General features: G+C 36.1%; 1 protein-coding gene across 1 annotated transcript in view; it reads right to left on the reverse strand.

The window, feature by feature from the left end:
• The window catches only part of PRKAA2 (protein kinase AMP-activated catalytic subunit alpha 2), a 114,031-nt gene extending 98,102 nt beyond the window's left edge, over positions 1 to 15,929 (reverse strand). Inside the window, exon 1 of the mRNA XM_037827110.1 lies at positions 15,836 to 15,929. Coding sequence (XP_037683038.1) covers positions 15,836 to 15,929 — 94 coding nt within the window. The remainder of the gene's footprint in view (positions 1 to 15,835) is intronic.
• Between the last annotated feature and the right edge of the window lie 2,030 nt (positions 15,930 to 17,959).

Consider the following 17,959-nt stretch of genomic DNA (forward strand, 5'->3'; position numbering starts at 1 on the left):
GTATAGGAACATAGTTTATGTGTCCTATTGAAGTGAAGGTGGTATCAAAGAAAAACAAGATTGATAGGGATTTAAGAGGTTAATTTTAAGCCCCACAGTAAACACAAAGAAATTATCAGAGAATATAACCATAGAGATGAAAAGTAGAGTTTGGGTTAAGAGAAATGGGGGAAAGGGCAATGGGGACTTAAGAAATGAGTGTAGGGTCGCTGTTTGAGGTGAAGGGAAATTTCTAGTAATGGATGGTGGGAAAGAGCATTACAACATTCTAAATGTGATTAATCCCACTAATGGAAAGCTAGGGAGGGGTGGAATGGGAAGATTTAGGCTGTATATACGTTTCCACAACTGAAAAAAGAAAAAAAATAAAAGACAGTCTAACTAGACGACAACTGAATGCTAAGTATGAACTTGGATGGGACTGGAGGATAGAGGACAGGTGCCTCAAAGGGACACAGTTGAGACATAAGGAAAAGGAAATATAGAATGTAAGCTTTGTATCATTGTTGACTCTCTTATACTTCTTAGCTGCGCTTAATGGAATTACATAAAAGAATGTTCTTGTTCATGGGAATTGTATACGTGAATTATAGCGTATGTTCAAGGATATGTACAGCTAACTCTCATATGTTCAGAAGACAGAGCAACAGATGATGGATGATAGATAGGGAGGGAGGGAGGGAAAGAAATAGCAATGTGACAGCATGTTAAAGTTGGTGGATTGAGCTATCGGGGGAGGGGGGTCAGGGTATGATGGAATTCTTTGTATGGGGCTAGTATTGTTTTTGCAACTATTCATGTAACTTTGAATTTATTTCAAAATAAAAAAAAAAAAGTATTAGCAAAGTCCCTTGAGGGACTGGAGAAAAAATATGGAGTTATTAAACTTCCCCACCTAGGAAATCCCTGATAACTCTTTCAAGCATTAAAGACTCCCAACTTAATAAGTCAAGCCCTCAATCTCAAGGCTTGCTCTTATGCAACTTATCTCTGAAATGGGAAAGCTAAGCCCACCTATAACTAGGCCTGGAGGTTACTTCAGAGAACCTCTTTTGTTGCTCAGATGTGGCTTCTCTTTCTCGAAGCCCAACTCTGCAAATAAACTCATAATCCTCCCCTCTACATGGGGCATGACTTCCAGGGGTGTGAATCTCCCTGCAACATGGGACATGACTCCCAGGAATGAGCCTGGCCCTGGCATTGTGGGACTGACAATGCCTTGTTGACCAAAAAAGGGAAAAGAAATGTAACAAAATAAGGTTTCGGTGGCTCAGACAATTCAAATAGAGTCGAGAGGCTATTCTGGAGGTTACTCTTATGCAAGTTTCTGCTAGATATTGCCAACTGCCGAGTATGACAAGCCTCAACCAACAGTATTCCTGAAAACCCTAAAGTATTCCCAGAGCTCTATCTGAGATTCTATGAAAAAGTTTCACTAAGTTAATTTTTCAGAAACTTAAAACTTCCAGATTGTTCCTGTTCTAGATAAGTCCTGAAACCCAGAGGTACCAGTCTCTCCAAGAACATCAACCACTTGCATTCCCCTATCCCATAACATCAATATCCTTCTTCAACATGAAGAAATTAGAATGGTCATTGGCCAAATATCCCTTAATGGTGAGACAAAGATCAAATGAGCAGGAGGAGTTGTAACACAGAGGACAGGGTTTAACAAATGATTCTGACTACTGAATCATTATATAGATATTTCTTTTTAGTTTAGTGTATTAGAACAGCTAGAAGGAAATACCTCAAATAGAAGAATTGTAACCTATATTATACTTTGAAATTTGCTCCACAACTACTTGTTAAAATGTACTTTAAAATATATCACTTTTCTGCATATATGTTCACATTATAGGTTGGCAGTTACTTTTTTACTTATCTGAAGACATCATTCCATTGTTCTCTGGCTTTCATTGTTTTGTTGAGATGTCAGTCTATTGTTGCTCCTTTTTCCTGTTGGCTTCTTTCAAGTTTTCATTTTGTTTTGTTTTGTTTTGTTTTCATCTCCCATATTTGTGTAAGCGGAGACCATCCATTCCAGCATGGGAAGCCTCAAACGAAGGAAATGAGTTTTGAGCAGTTTTACCATGATGTGCCTAAGACTTGTCTTCATGTATTTATCCTGCTAGAAGTTCACAGAGCTTCTGAATCTGTGGCTTGATATGTTTGCTCAGTTTTTTAAATCTTTCTCCAATACCTCTTCAAATATTGCTTCTGTCCCATTCTCTCTCTTCTCCACTTGTAGAATTCTGCAGTGCTTACTCTTTATGACCATCAGGGGTCTTGGGTTCAAAATGACAGTCACACCCACAGGAAACAATAAGGAATAACCTAGCACCAGTTTAAGCTGGAATTTTTAAAAGATTCAAGATTGAAAACACAGACAGACAGTATGGCAGAATTAAATGTATCTTCATCAGGAATCCTTAAAATATCCCTTCACAGATTCCCAGGCCCTCATCAAACAGGGACACAATAGGTTGTGAAGATGAAACCCACTTTCCAAAAAGAACTGACACCAATCTTATTTAAACTCTTTCAAACCATTGAAGAAAATGGAATACTACCCAATATATTTTATGAAGCTAACATCAATCTAATACCAAAATCAGGCAAAGATGCTACAAAAAAGGAAAACTGCAGGCCAATTTCCTAATGAATATAGAAGCAAAAATTCTCAACAAAATACTTGCAAATCGAATCCAAAGACACATTAAAAAAATCATAAACCATGACCAAGTGGGGTTCATTCCAGGCATGCAAGGATGGTTTGACATATGAAAATCAATCAATGTATTAAAATACATTAACAAATCAAAAGAGAAAAATCAAATGATCATCTCAATAGATGCTGAAAAAGCATTCTACAAAATCCAACATCTCTTTTTGATAAAAACACTTCAAAAGGTAGGAATTGAAGGAAACTTTCTCAATATGATAAAGAGCATATATGAAAAACCCACAGCCAGCACAGTATTCAATGGTGAGAGATTGAAAGTTCTCCCTCTGAGATCAAGAATGAGACAAGGATGTCCGCTGACACCACTGTTATTCAACATTGTGCTGGAAGTGCTAGCCAGGGCAATCCGGCAAGACAAAGAAATAAAAGGCATCCAAATTGGAAAGGAAGAAGTAAAACTGTCATCATTTGCAGATGATATGATCTTATATCTGGAAAACCCTGAAAAATCAATGATACAGCTACTAGAGCTAATAAACAAATTTAGCAAAGTAGCGGGATACAAGATTAATGCACGTAAGTCAGTAATGTTTCCATATGCTAGAAATGAACAAAGTGAAGAGACACTCAAGAAAAAGATACCATTTTCAATAGCAACTAAAAAAATCAAGTACCTAGGAATAAACTTAACCAAAGTTGTAAAAGACCTATAGAAAGAAAACTACATAACTCTACTAGAAGAAATAGAAAGGGGCCTTAAAAGATGAAAAAATATTCCGTGTTCATGGATAGGAAGGCTAAATGTCATTAAGATGTCAATTCTACCCAAACTCATCTACAGATTCAATGCAATCCCAATCAAAATTCCAACAACCTACTTTGCAGACTTGGAAAACCTAGTTATCAAATTTATTTGGAAAGGGAAGATGCCTCGAATTGCTGAAAACACTCTAAAAAAGAAAAACGAAGTGGGAAGATTTGCACTCCCTGACTTTGAAGCTTATTATAAAACCACAGTAGTCAAAACAGCATGGTACTGGCACAAAGACAGAAATACTGATCAATGGAATCGAATTGAGAATTCAGAGATAGACCCCCAGATCTATGGCCGACTGAGCTTTGATAAGGCCCCAAAAGCCACTGAACTGGGACATAACAGTCTTTTCAACAAATGGCGCTGGGAGAGTCGTATATCCAAATCCAAAAGAATGAAGAGGACCCCTACCTCACACCCTACACAAAAATTAACAAAAAGTGGATCAAAGACCTCAATATAAAATTACCATAAAACTCCTAGAAGATAATGTAGGAAAACATCTTCAAGACCTTGTATTAGGTGGTCACTTCCTAGACCTTACACCCAAAGCACAAGCAACAAAAGAAAAAAACAGATAAATAAGAACTCCTCAAACTCAGAAGTTTCTGCACCTCAAAGGAATTTGTCAAAAAGATGAAGAGGCAGCCAACTCAATGGGAAAAAATTTTTGGAAACCATGTATCTGACAAAAGACTGATATCTTGCATATATAAAGAAATCCTACAACTCAATGACAATAGTACAGACAGCCCAATTATAAAATGGGCAAAAGATATGAAAAGACAGCTCTCCGAAGAGGAAATACAAATGGCCAAGAAACACATGAACAAATGTTCAGCTTCACTAGCTATTGGAGAGATGCAAATTAAGACCACAATGAAATACCATCTCACACCAATTAGAATGGCTGCCATTAAACAAACAGGAAACTGAAAATGCTGGAAAGGATGTAGAGAAATTGAAACGCTTATTCATTGTTGGTGGGGCTGTATAATGGTTCAGCCACTCTCAAAGTCAGTCTGGCAGTTCCTTAGAAAACTAGATATGGAGTTAGCCTTCGATCCAGTGATTGCGCTTCTCGGTATATACCCGGAAGATCTTGAAGCAGTGATACAAACACATATCTGCATGCCAATGTTCATAGCAGCATTATTCACAATTGCCAAGAGATGGAAACAACCCAAATGCCCTTCAACAGATGAGTGGATAAAATGTGGTATATACACATGATGAAATACTACATGGCAGTAAGAAGGAACGATGTCGTGAAACATATGACAACATGGATGAACCTTGAAGACATAATCCTGAGCAAAATAAGCCAGGCACAAAAAGAGAAATATTATATGCTACCGCTAATGTGAACATTGAAAAATGTAAAATAAATGGTTTATAATGTAGAATGTGCAGGGGAACTAGAGATAGAGAGCAATTAAGAAAAGGGGAATGATAATCCAATAAGAACAGATAAGCTATTGTGGTAAATTTAACTTTCTGGGAATGCCCAGGAATGACTATGGTTTGTTAATTTCTGGGGTATGGTAGGAACAAGTTCACAGAAATGTTGCTATATTAGGTTATTTTCTTGGGGTAGAGTAGAAACATGTTGGAAGTAAAGTAGTTATTTTAGGTTAGTTGTCTTTTTCTTACTCCCTTGTTATGGTTTGTTTGAAATGTTTTCTTATTAGGTATGTTTCTTTTTAAATTTTTTTAATATAGTTAATAGTGAATTTTTTAAAAATAATTAAAAAAAAAAAAAAAAAACAATGAAAAAAATATGCAGAGCCCCCCTGAGGAGCTGTTGGAGAATGCAGGGGTGTTGGGCTTCCCCACCTCGATGGTTGCTGATGTGCTCACAGACATAGGGGACTGGTGGTTTGATGGGTTGAGCCCTCTACCACGGGGCTTGCCCTTGGGAACACTGTCGCTGCAAAGGAGAGGCTAAGCCTGCTTATAATTGTGCCTAAGAGTCTCCTCCTGAATGCCTCTTTCTTGCTCAGATGTGGTCCTCTCTCTCTAGCTAAGCCAACTTGGCAGGTGAAATCACTGCCCTCCCCCCACTACATGGGATCTGACACCCAGGGGTGTAAATCTCCCTGGCAATGTGGAATATGACTCCCTGGGAGGAATCTAGACCTGGCATCGTGGGATGGAGACCATCTTCTTGACCAAAAGGGGGATGTGAAATAAAATGAAATAAGTTTCAGTGGCAGAGAGATTCCAAAAGGATCCAAGAGATCACTCTGGTGGGCACTCTTACACACAATACAGATAACCCTTTTTAGGTTCTAATGGACCACACTCCCCTTTGTTCACAATATGGATGGATGAGTAGAAAAATGGGGGCAAAAAAGAAATAAAAGGTACCCAATGTTCTCTTCTACTTTAATTGTTCTTTTTCATTTTAATTTTTATTCTTTTTTTTTTTTTGTCTGTGTGGTAATGAAAATGTTCAAAAATTAATTTTGGCAATGAATGCACAAATATATAATGGTACTGTGAACATCTGATTGTATGCTTTGTATGACTGCATGGTACGTGAATATATCTCAATAAAATTGAATTAAAATAAATAAATAAATACACACACACACACACACACACACACACACACACACACACACACACACAAAAAGAAAATGACTCAAGGAGAAAAGCCAAGCAGAATATTAGACTCCAACATATTTTTCTTCTCAGTGGGATATTTACCACTCAAGTCCTGGCTACCTTCAAATAGGTTTTTTATTAAATTTTCTTCAGCTTTTCTAATTGCTCTAGCCTAGAAGGTTGATCTAATAATACAAGATAGTTAAAAGTTATAGTCAGGAGTAGTCAGTGGCACTAAAAAAAAATGCATGCAATAAAAGAACATTGACGTTAAAAGGGACTTTTCAGATTACGCCAACTTTCCATTAAAAACAGGAATTTTTAAATAACAGTCTTGATGGATGACTATCCAATATTTAATGACAATTAATATTAAATATTAATTTTTAATTAATATTAATTAAATTAATAAATTTTGTCATTTATCAATGACAAAATCTCATTAATTTGTGGTATGAATTATACATTGACTGAAATAATCGCCTTCCTAGAAAGCTCCTCATTATTCTGGTTTATAATTTGCCTATTTACCCAACAGTCACAATTCTATCCTTCAAAGCATCAATGATTATGGTAACTCCTTTTTCCAGATTGTGATATCATCACACCAAAAATAAGCTTTTTCAGAGTGTGAAAAAATATCGTATTTCTTTTACCATATCTCATATGGCATGCTTTTTACATTCTTCTTGGGTTAGGGTTAGGGTACCTCAACCCAAGAAGACCAATTATTATGGTCATTCCCCTCTAAATGAAATACAACTGGCCAAATTTTTTTCAAATTGTGACAAGAACTGAATCCAATATTCAAAATTAGACCTAATCCAAAGTACAACAGAACTACTACCGCTATTAATACACATCTATTTCTGTATTCAGTAACACTTTTTATAGTTTAAAATTCATAATATATACTTCCTAAGTTTGTGGTCAGCTAAAACCCAAGGGTCATAGGAACTACTATCAACTGCTCTACTCATTATGACCTGTTATTTTCTTTTTGGTTTTTAACCTATGTTCTATATTTGACAAGTGCTCCTATCAAATTTCACCTTCTTGGTTTTTACCAAGAACTGTTTAACAGTCCAAAAAATCAAGATTATTTTAAAATCTGATTCTATGATTGTCTATTAATTCCCAAATTTAGCTTTGTGTCATGCCAAACAGGAAATCCTTCTATAATTATTATTTCTGAATGTGCATCAAAGTCATTTATAAAAATGTTACAGTTAATGACAAAGATTTCTCTTTAGGATGACACCTAACTTCTTTGGGAATAGTTGTTCAACAGCAATAAACCATCCAGAGCACATTTCTCCATCTACTATATGACACAAAGTCAAATTTCTTGCTTAAATCAACTTTACGGTACATACTATAGGTGTTATACTATCTAACTGTGAATTACTAGAACATTAAAATATGTTACAAGGAGTCTGGTATAAATCTGAGTAAGAAGTGTACTCATCACATCATATTTGACTTAGAATTCAAATGTAAGCCAAGAATCATTTAAGCAAATTCTGTGACAAATATTTCCCACTTTAACTCAGCAAGTCATCTATTACAGTATTTATTGCCACATTTTTAATACTGGTAAAAATATTATGCTTAAAATAAAATATGACTAAACACCTATAGATAAATTCTTAATAAACATTTACTGTATTATTTCATTGATTAAAGCTGAGAGAATTGAAGTTAGTTATAGAATACTGTAGAATACCAAGTTATCTTCTACCACATTAAAAAAGAAAATGAAAACAAGTATTCTTATATCTCTCAAATAAAGAATTTAGAAAATAAAAATAAATTTTTGTAAAATATTTAAAAATTCTAATTATATTCTTTTCAGTTATAACAGAACTGCTTCAGAACTAATATATAATTTAGAAACTGAAAGATGTTGAATGATAACACATCATCCGAGGAAACAAGATTCAGAAAAATCAACATACTTTAATAAATTAATACATTAGCAATCAGATATAAGAGAACCATTAAAGCAAGATTTGAAAATTATTTTTAATTACATAAAAAGCTGTTTGAAAAATCTAAGGGCAGATAAAAAGAGCTCATCTTTTCAAAATAACATCACCACCAGTAAGAAATACAGTAAAATTTATCAGAGGCAAACATTGCTAAACACAAGACACCACTTAAGCAAGAAAACCATTCCCTTGAAGGCAGGAAGAAGACCTCTATTATTAGCAGAGATGAGAACTGCCTGGAATTCTTTCCTTAATAACACCATACTAAAAATAAAATGGTTCATCACATTTCAAAATAAACACATTGCTCTGCATATGCAATTTAATCACTTTAAATAATAGATGAAAATATGAACCTGAATCAAGATGCTTTCTCTTATATTTGCATTCAATAAATATACTAGGCAGATTTGCTCTGCTCATTTTTATAAAACATTCAATATTTTAGGGATCTTGTGCCACACACATACTCATTATCCCTTAAAGAATTTGAGATTAGATCTTCCTGCTAGGTCAAATTAAATTATCTGCTTGGCTTCAGAAACTTAATAAGTATTTTCTCTACAAAGTATTTTCCTTGTCATCATGGAAACCACAGGAATTTCAGAAGAATAAATAGGATGGTATTGTCATTACAAAGCATTACCAAGTGCTTGGGGGAAAGCTAACATGAACCAAGACTAGTGAATATATTTTGGCACATTTTTACAAAAAACTAGATAATGCAGAATTGTGTCAGCATGGGAAAGGAGAAAATTCCAGGAATTGAGGTAATTACCCTAGTAAAAAATAATTGCTAATCCTTTTTAATTCACACGAATATGAGTATGTTAGGAAAAAGCTTGGTTAGAAAGACAATTGTAGCTCAGATGCTGTATCTTCTGTACTTGTGGAAAAAAATCAATCTTACTTTATTATTTTGTTTCTATTTATAAGGAGACTATGCCTTAAAAACGACCCATCCATACAAACTGCCAGCTGCTGCTCACACTCTCCTCCCTTTCACAGCTTTGGCCTCCTTCCATCAAGAGTTCTATAATTGCTACACCAAGTGATCCAGTAACACATATGTATATATACATTGAAAGTAGTGTAAAGGAGAGGGTGATAGGTGAACAACATCTAGAGAATGAGTTTTCTGAATATATTCATTCACACAAAAAAAAGATCTGGGGAAAAAAACAAGAAAGCAGATAGTAAACTCTTCCTCTCTCTCATTAAATTAATGGTCTCAATCAGATTACAGATTATTTTCATAATTCAGCTAATTATGGGTTTAAATACACAATGGAAATTAAGTACATAAAAGCACACAGCAGTTAACCTTTTCACCTACCTTTCCTCATGTAAGTCTTACAAGAGGGAAGGAACACAGCTAGTTTATGGCAGAACAAAGGTTCCACCCCAGGTCTCCCAACTCCCATGTTCTCTATACTATATACCATGTTGAATTTGTGGACTTACCCTGAACCTACTCAAGTATTTATAACACTGTTTCCTATGAGAAAATACCTTAAAAGAGTCAAACAACTAATTACAAAAAATGAACAAAATCCATTCAGAAATTAAGGAAATAAATACTTATGTCAAAATCATATAAATGACATATAACTCAGTAAAAATCATCTAAATAGCACATCATTTCATTTGCCTGTTTGACATATGACTGAATTGATTTTGATTCAAATGCTAATCTAATATTTGAAAAAGAAATACAGCTTCATTATATGAAACTATTATTTAACATCTGTTTAAAAGTTGCATAATTTCAAATATAAAATCAATTCAGCTAGTAACTTATATGAACATTCACTATTTTTTCACTATTATTTTCATACCATACTTATTTTATTCATTTTACATAGCTGTGAAAAAACACATTACATGACTTAGCCAAAAAGAACACAGTACTCTAATATAAACATAAATAATTAAGTACCATATAACTGATACAAATTAGCCATTGAGAACTGTCTTCAACCCAGGCAACCAAAAAATAGGGGAGGATTATTATAGCCTCTGTGTCAATGTTGATATCCAGTTGAAGGCATTTCTAAAAACAGCAAACACTTACTAACACCTCACACAAAGTGCAGAATTTTCCTACATCTCATCACCTCCATGAAAGTGCTATCTACTTGTATGACACTTTATCTTTTTAAAAACCACTCTATGTACCTCAGCTCATTTGATTTTCATGAAAATTCTAGCAGGGAGATACACCAAATGTTATTATTGCCATTTTTCAAAGGAGGAAACAGAGGCTTAGAAAAGTTTAATGGTTTGCTCAAAGGTCATATAACTAGTGACTGAACTGGAATTAAAATTCAGGGTTGATGCATTTCTAAATCCAATGTCCTTTCTAGGACATCAAATCATTTTTATAAATTCTCTTTAATCTGTAATAAGGTTACTTTCAAAGTAGAAAAACAAATGAAAAACCTGGTATTTCTAAGAAATTTGGATTTAAATGGTGAGAATTCAGCACATCCATACTATAAAAAAGGAAACGGATTGAGGTGTGCAAGTAAAAGGTGGGAACATGAGACTATAAATTTTAATAATCCATAAATGGAGTTTTAAAAACATATTTTCTCTAAATGTGGAATAAAATAAAGCCATTTCAATTTTATTTTCTCAATCCTGGGTAAATATCTATACATATGAAAATCATATTCTTATAGGTGTGAAACTCACAAGATGGCATACTACACATTTTGACTTTATATAACAGCACAAATTTTGGAGTCAGAGAAAACTTGAATTTGATTGCCAGTTCTGCCACTTACTAGCACTGTGCCCTTGGGCAAGTTACTGAACGTTTCTGATTCTCAATTCTTGATTTGTAAAATGGAGATATTACCAAACACAGATTAATCTGGGAAAAGGTATATATAGTATGTTACTTAAATCAAGTTGTAGCATTTAACATTAAAGTATTACAAATGTGTTTCCTTTTTCTTCAGTTCTATATTACGTCTACTTTTTAGTTCCAATCTTCAGTATTTCAAATTGCCATTAACTTTGAACAATTAAATACATTCATTATTGAAATTAAATATTTAAAAAATCAATTTAATTATAAGGCTGGAAAGATTATAGAGTTATGTTTATAGATTATGTGTTCTGGTGTTCTCCTTTATGAGAGGAAAGAAAACAAGGCCCAGAGATAGTAAGTGTCTTGTTCAGGGCCTCGACACTATCATTAGAATCAAAAACAAATCCCAACAAAGGACCAAAATACTAAAGGTATAACTCTGAGTTCAGCGAGTTATCTGAAATTTGATTTACCATTTAGGACTTTCAAAAAAGGTTAACGCTGTTTATTTTAAATTTTTAATAAAAGTTTTCCATTTGCTCATCCTTTGTTATCTCAAAAATAAGAACAGAATTAGTAAAATATTTACTTAATCTCTGAAAGTCAATTCTGTAGGACATTCAGATAACCATCTGAAAAAACAGAAGAGGTAATTCCCTTCAAGACACTTTGCTGACTAGAAAGAAGCAAAAGTAATTGTAAAGTATTCCTTGGTGAAAAACTGTGGTGAAGAATAATTATTTTATAAACCAAATCTATCAGTCCTCACCTTGAAAATGCAGGCTTCTTTTTAATAAATAATTGGCATATTAAAAATATCTTTTTCTTCAACTAGTCTTTTGTGTAACACAAAGAGATCTATTTTACCTTTACTAGTTACATAAGAACTGAACAAGTCAATTATAAGAACTCTTAAACGGCAGTTCTACCCTATCCTGGAAACAATAAGAATCTAAACAATCAATATAGACAAAAATTTTCAGTAGGAAAAAAAAGCACTACTTTTAAATCCTGTTGGCCCACATAGACTGTTTCCATAAGCACTACCCTTCATAATACAGCAATACAAGAAACAAGTTATAGACTAATGAAGGCAAATTTTCAATTTAGAACATTTTAAGGTTTTAATTATCCACAAATGGAAGAATTTCCATATACTTTAAAAAATAAACTTGATAACAGTGTTTTAAAATGAAAACTAAGCCATTTTCAACTCTGGCTTACTGTACCTAACTTTGGTCCAAAAAGGATACATCAACAATTTAAGTTAAATTTTGAAATTCTGTAATTGGCATAACGGTAAAAAAAAAAAAAAAAGGAAAAAATGCAAAGGCACATAAAATGCTCCTCCCTCCTCCATTTCCAAGTATTTATAGCAATATAAAATTAAATCACCTACTATTAAGTTTTTGAGTAGAAATTAATTTTACAAAGTTTAAATCTATAGCAATTAAAAATGCATGTGAGTTCAGCAAAAGATTCTGGGACAACTGGATATCCATGTATAAAAAGCTGAACTTAGAACCTCTCACCTCACACCATACGCAAAAATCACCTCAAAATGGATCACAGACTTCAATGTAAGAGCTAAAGCAATTAAAAGTTTACAAGAAAACAGAAGAGAAAATCTGACACCTTGGGTTAGGCAAATTAGCTATGACACCAAAGGCATGGTCCATAAAAGAAAAAAACTGATAAATTCGACCCCATCAAAATTCAAAACTTTTACCTTTCACAAGACATCAATAGAAAATGAAAACACAAACAGACTGGAAGAAAATGTTCACAAGACATTCAATAAAGGACTTGTATTCAGACTTTACAAAGAATTCCAACAACTAAATTTATAAGAAAAAGACCAAAAAATCCAATGAAAAAATAAGCAAAAGATCTGAACAGACATTTCACCAAAGGAGACTTATGAACAGCTAATCAGTACATGATAAGATGTCCAACATCATTGGCCATTATGGAAATACAAATTAAAGCCACAATGAGATATCATTTCATACCCACAAGAATGGCTGTAACAAATAAGATGGACAGTAACAAATGTTGGTGAGAATGTGAAAAAACAGTAAACCTCATACATTGTTGGCAGCATCCTAAAATGGTACAACCACTTTTGGAAAACAGTTTGCCAGTTTCTCAAAAAGTTATAATATGACCCAGCAATTCCATTCCTTCATATCTACCCAGGAAAAGTAAAAACATAAGTCCACACAAGGACTTGCATGAAAATGTTCATAGCTCTAAACTGAAAATAATGTCCACCTACTAGTGAAAGTAGACAAATTGTGGCATATCCATACAATGGAATAGTTTTTAGGAATAAAAAGGAATGAACTACTAATACATGCTACATTATACATGAATCTCAAAAACATTATGTTAAGTGAATGAAGCTAGACACAGGCAACCCCATACTGAATAATTCCATTTACATAAAATGTCTAGGAAAAAACAAATGTGCAGAGACAGAAAATAAATTAGTGGTTTCCTGGGGCTCAGGGAGGGAAAGGGAATTAACAGCCTATGTGTATAAGGGATCTGATAGGGGTGAGGTGGGATGAAAATATTCTAAAGTAGATTTATGTTGTTTGTACCACTCAGTAAAGTTACTAAAAATCATTGACTTGTACATTTGATATGAAAGAATTTATGATATGTAAAATATACTTCAATAAAAACTGTTTTAAAAGTTGCATGTGCTTTTGTTTCACTTGCCCCTGGAAGAATTAAATGATTAAATTAAAATTGTAGCAATTTCTGTAATTTTTATTAAACAACCAATCGTATTGATTCTAATCTTGAATGGGAAACCACAGTAAAACTTTAGAGAGGATCTCACAGTGTTAGGAAACCTGCTCCAATTGGTTACTTATTGGACAGGGGTTCTCCAGGAAAAGGATTTCTCAAAAATCAAAGTTCCATCTGTTGGCTTATATTTTAAAAAGCTAGTGCCTGGCAGCAACTCAAGAGTATATACAAAAGAGATTTAAGTTGTCCCTTGACAATGGGCTGATGGGTGTTCTACTCTATATTCAAATTACAGTGTGGGGAATTTTAAAAAGACAAAAACTTTAACATAATTTTAAAGTACATAAAGTAAGTTATATAACTTCAAGAGTGTACATGTCCAGATGGCAAAGGGGCTGTTTGCTTGAGCAACTGCATAATGTTGTAACACAATAGTCCTCAATAACATTTAATGACAAGTAACATTAGAGGCATTAATCCATCTCAGATCTTCCTATATTCATTCTACATATATTCTCCTATTCACTTTATTTATGAGGTTTTCAAAGTAATCTAGGATTCATAGCCTTCACAGAACTTCAAAGAATTTTGCAACCTTCTTTAGGACTTTACTCAAACACGACCTTGTCTGTGAGGCCTTGCCTGAACACTTTATTAAAAACTGCAAATCCCAAAAAACTACCTATCCTCCCTTCCCTGCTTCATTTTTCTCAATAGCACTAAACATACTGCATACTTTACAGATAAATTTCGATTATTGTTTTTCATCCCCTACTAGAATGCGAGCTCCACAAATTTTTATCTGGTTTGTTTCTTGCTGTATCTCCATTGCCTATAATAGTACATAGCACTTTGTAGATGCTCAATAAGTGTCTTCTGAACAAATGATTATCAGATATATGAAGGCAAATAAATAGGAGCTGATCCTTGTCACAGGAATTCATGAACAAGGAGTCTCTCCCACCTATTCAATAGCCTGGACTTGAGATTAAGACATCAATTTTTACTAGAAAATATAGAACTCAGAATAAAATCTCCATTCTGCTTACCTAACATTTCCACAGGGGGGAAAAAGAAAAAAAAATGTCAACGTTTCACTTACAAGTTTGTATTTGTAACAATCAAAGTACTTTTAATAAACTGGCTCTAGTTCTGGAGAGAGGGCAAGTTAATTAAATCCCATGTGACTCTTATTATGGGGGGAAAAAGGAAAATTCAATACTTAATTCTAAAAGGATCCCATTCTCCTGCCCCCACAGTGGGACCCCATCACCAAGAGAACAGACCTAGGCAGAATATGGTTTAGCAGCTCTGGAGCTCTCAGTCCCAAATCCTCCAAAGTCCAGCACCGAGGAACCTCTTTCTCTCCCCTATCCCAGAAGCCTTCCTAGAATCATTTTATATACACCAACTGACCTTCAGATCTCTGGAGTCTAATTAACCCCTGACCCAATACAGCAGTATTCCAGCGTTTCACACGTCCGGCAAACTCACCCACCTCTTGGACCCCGCGGCATCCCCTAAACAGTCAATCCCACCAACTCAGGCTTGGGGAGCATTAAGGAATCTGGAGATGGCAGGGACCTCCTAGCAATGCCAGAACTGGAAGACATCTTAGACATCATCCTGGTTCTGCCAATTTTTAAGTGACCTTGGGCATGTTACTAGACCTCTAAGGATCCGAGTTTTCTCCCCTTTTAAGAGAGGATAATGTCTGTCATATTGCTGTAAAGACTAAATGACCTCCACATGTTAAGCACCTAAAACAGGGCACCTGGCACGTAATCGAAACAATAATCAGTAACGTGTATTATTCCCCAGTCCTATCCATACAGTCTCAGAGCTGGAAGACACCTTACAGATCAAGCCCGGCTCCCAGTTTTACAGAAGAGGAAAGTGAGTTCCGACTAAGAGCTCCAGACTACTGTAAAGTCTGTTCCCCAACTCACACCCTAGCCCCTCTTTCCAGGTCCGAATCCGGTCCGAGCCGCTGCCGTCGGGAGAGGCGGAGGCACCATCTCCCTGGAGCCATTGGGCTCCGCGCGGCCCGGGCCGCTCCACCTGCCTTCAGGCCCTGCGCCCGCCCTTACGCCCGCCGCCGGGAGCCTCTCACGCGTCGGGCAGCACCCCGCAACGACCCTGGAGGCATACTCAACTCTTCACTTTGCCGAAGGTGCCGACGCCCAGAGTGTCCCCTAACACATAGTGTCCAATTTTCACCCGCCCGTCGTGCTTCTGCTTCTCAGCCATCTTCGGCGCGCGCAGCCTCCCTCCGCCGGCGGCTCAGCGCGGACACCGCCGCCGCGGCCACCACCACAGCCGCCGCCGCCGCCTACCCACAGTGCAGCGGGACCTGCAGGGGGGTGGGGGTCGGGGCCGAGTCGGAGGGACGCCTGGAAGCCAGCGGCCGCTGGCAGCGCGGGCGCGGGTCCCAGGAGGAGGGGCTGAAAAGGGGCCGGGACCGGTGGGAAACACGAAGAGACTGTGGGCTGAGCGCGCAGAGTCGGGAGAGGAGGAGACGGCGGCGCGCCCGCGCCCGCGCCCGGGGCGTGATGGGCGTGTGTGCGCTGAGCCCGAGGCGGCGAGGCAGCGACGGTCGCGGGCAGAGGCGAGGAGGGAACAGGGAGCTGGGGACGTGAGAGAGGGCTCCGAGGAAGGTGTGGGGAGTGCGAAAGAGGGTCGGAAGCGGGCAGGTACTGCGAGGAAGGGATAAAGGGGACAACGCCCAGGAGTGGGGGGAGGGTCCCGACCGTGAGAGTCGGTTAGGGCTGAAGGCGGGAGGGCGCCAATTAGGAAATCTGAAGGGAGTGGAATTGCGAGGGTGAGATTTGGGGAGAATCTTAGGGAATGGTGGAAGTAGAATTTGAAGAAAAGAGGCAGGCCTAAAATTTGGGGAGGGAGGGATGTAAACAAATGGGGGAATCAGGAAATCAGGGAGTGTTTAGGAGGTAGTGGGAAGGACCTTGATCAAAGGGCAACCTGAGGAGAGCCAAAGGGAAGTTTCTCGAGGCGCAGGCTGGGTGTTTTTGATACAGGTCACGGTACAAAGAGAACCCAATTCTGTACTCTCTTCAGTTGTCCTCCTCTACGTATTTCATAATTCTCAATGATTTTGAGAATGGAAGGGACCCTCTCCTCCAGAACTCTCAATTTTAACCAATTGGCACAGTTTCCCAGTAAATCACAATCACAATATTTGCTCGATTGTATTTTAGCACGTTTCTGTAAATATATAATAAAGGAATGGTATGTTTTAGAACTGTACAAGGGAAGAATAATGAAAAAGGAAAAAGGAAACAACATAGTGAGCATAGAATGTAAAATATGTAAGGGACAAAAATTTGGAAGAGCAAGGGCAATATAAGGGCACAAATCAAAGAAAGAATAAATGTGATAAAGACAGTAGTGGAAAAAAAAATGGTAAGAGGAAACTAGAAGCATGATACCCAAGGAGAGTCTTAAAGACTGACAAAGAATGAGGAATGAAGTAATTATCTCTTCCTCCTTTCCTTCCTTCCATCCTTAATGTTTTTATATCGTTCAGCATGTAACAAGATTATTTGCTGTTTAGAAATAAATTACTGAAGATTAATTGAACATTTATAATCTATATGACAATAGAGTTTCAAAAGTCACATTCCTCAAACATGAAGTCTTATCACACTGTTTATATGTAAGGAGAGAAATGTATTGATCAGAAAGAAAAGGATGTAGGAAGTTTGTTTTCTGAGAAGTACTAAACATACAAATGACAAACATTCATCCATTTACTTCATGTCTATTGTAATAAAGCTACTATGAACTACCTTGTAACATTATTGTTAGGCCAAAAATGTGTATGATACTTTGTTGATTTAAAAAGTTCATTTAAACATAATTATCTCATTTACGTGTCATAAAAGAAACTTCTTATCCTCGTTTTATAACAACAAGCTTTTTCCTTTATGCTGAAAGGCTGAACATACAAGGGACAGAGTCAGAACTCATATCCAACTCTAACTTGTCCATTTTTCTTTCTGCTCATAGTTGCTTATAAAAAAAAGTATAGCACTTTAAGAAAGTTTAAAATTTTTCACAACAGTCCCATTCTGCTATTTTTATTATTTCTAGGGTATGCAAATAATATACCCTTTAAACTTAATTTTTTAGTTGTTTTCCTGTCTTATTCAGAGGGAAAATTTAATGTGAAGCAGGGAAGAAAGGTGAAAAGGGGTAACTCTTCATGACAGCACTCAGCCTTTCTTCTATTGCCCTGAAAAATGTCAGATAGGATTCTATAT

The sequence above is a fragment of the Choloepus didactylus genome, chromosome 2 (genome assembly GCF_015220235.1).
Source record: "Choloepus didactylus isolate mChoDid1 chromosome 2, mChoDid1.pri, whole genome shotgun sequence".
In the NCBI taxonomy this organism is placed as follows: Eukaryota; Metazoa; Chordata; class Mammalia; order Pilosa; family Megalonychidae; genus Choloepus; species Choloepus didactylus.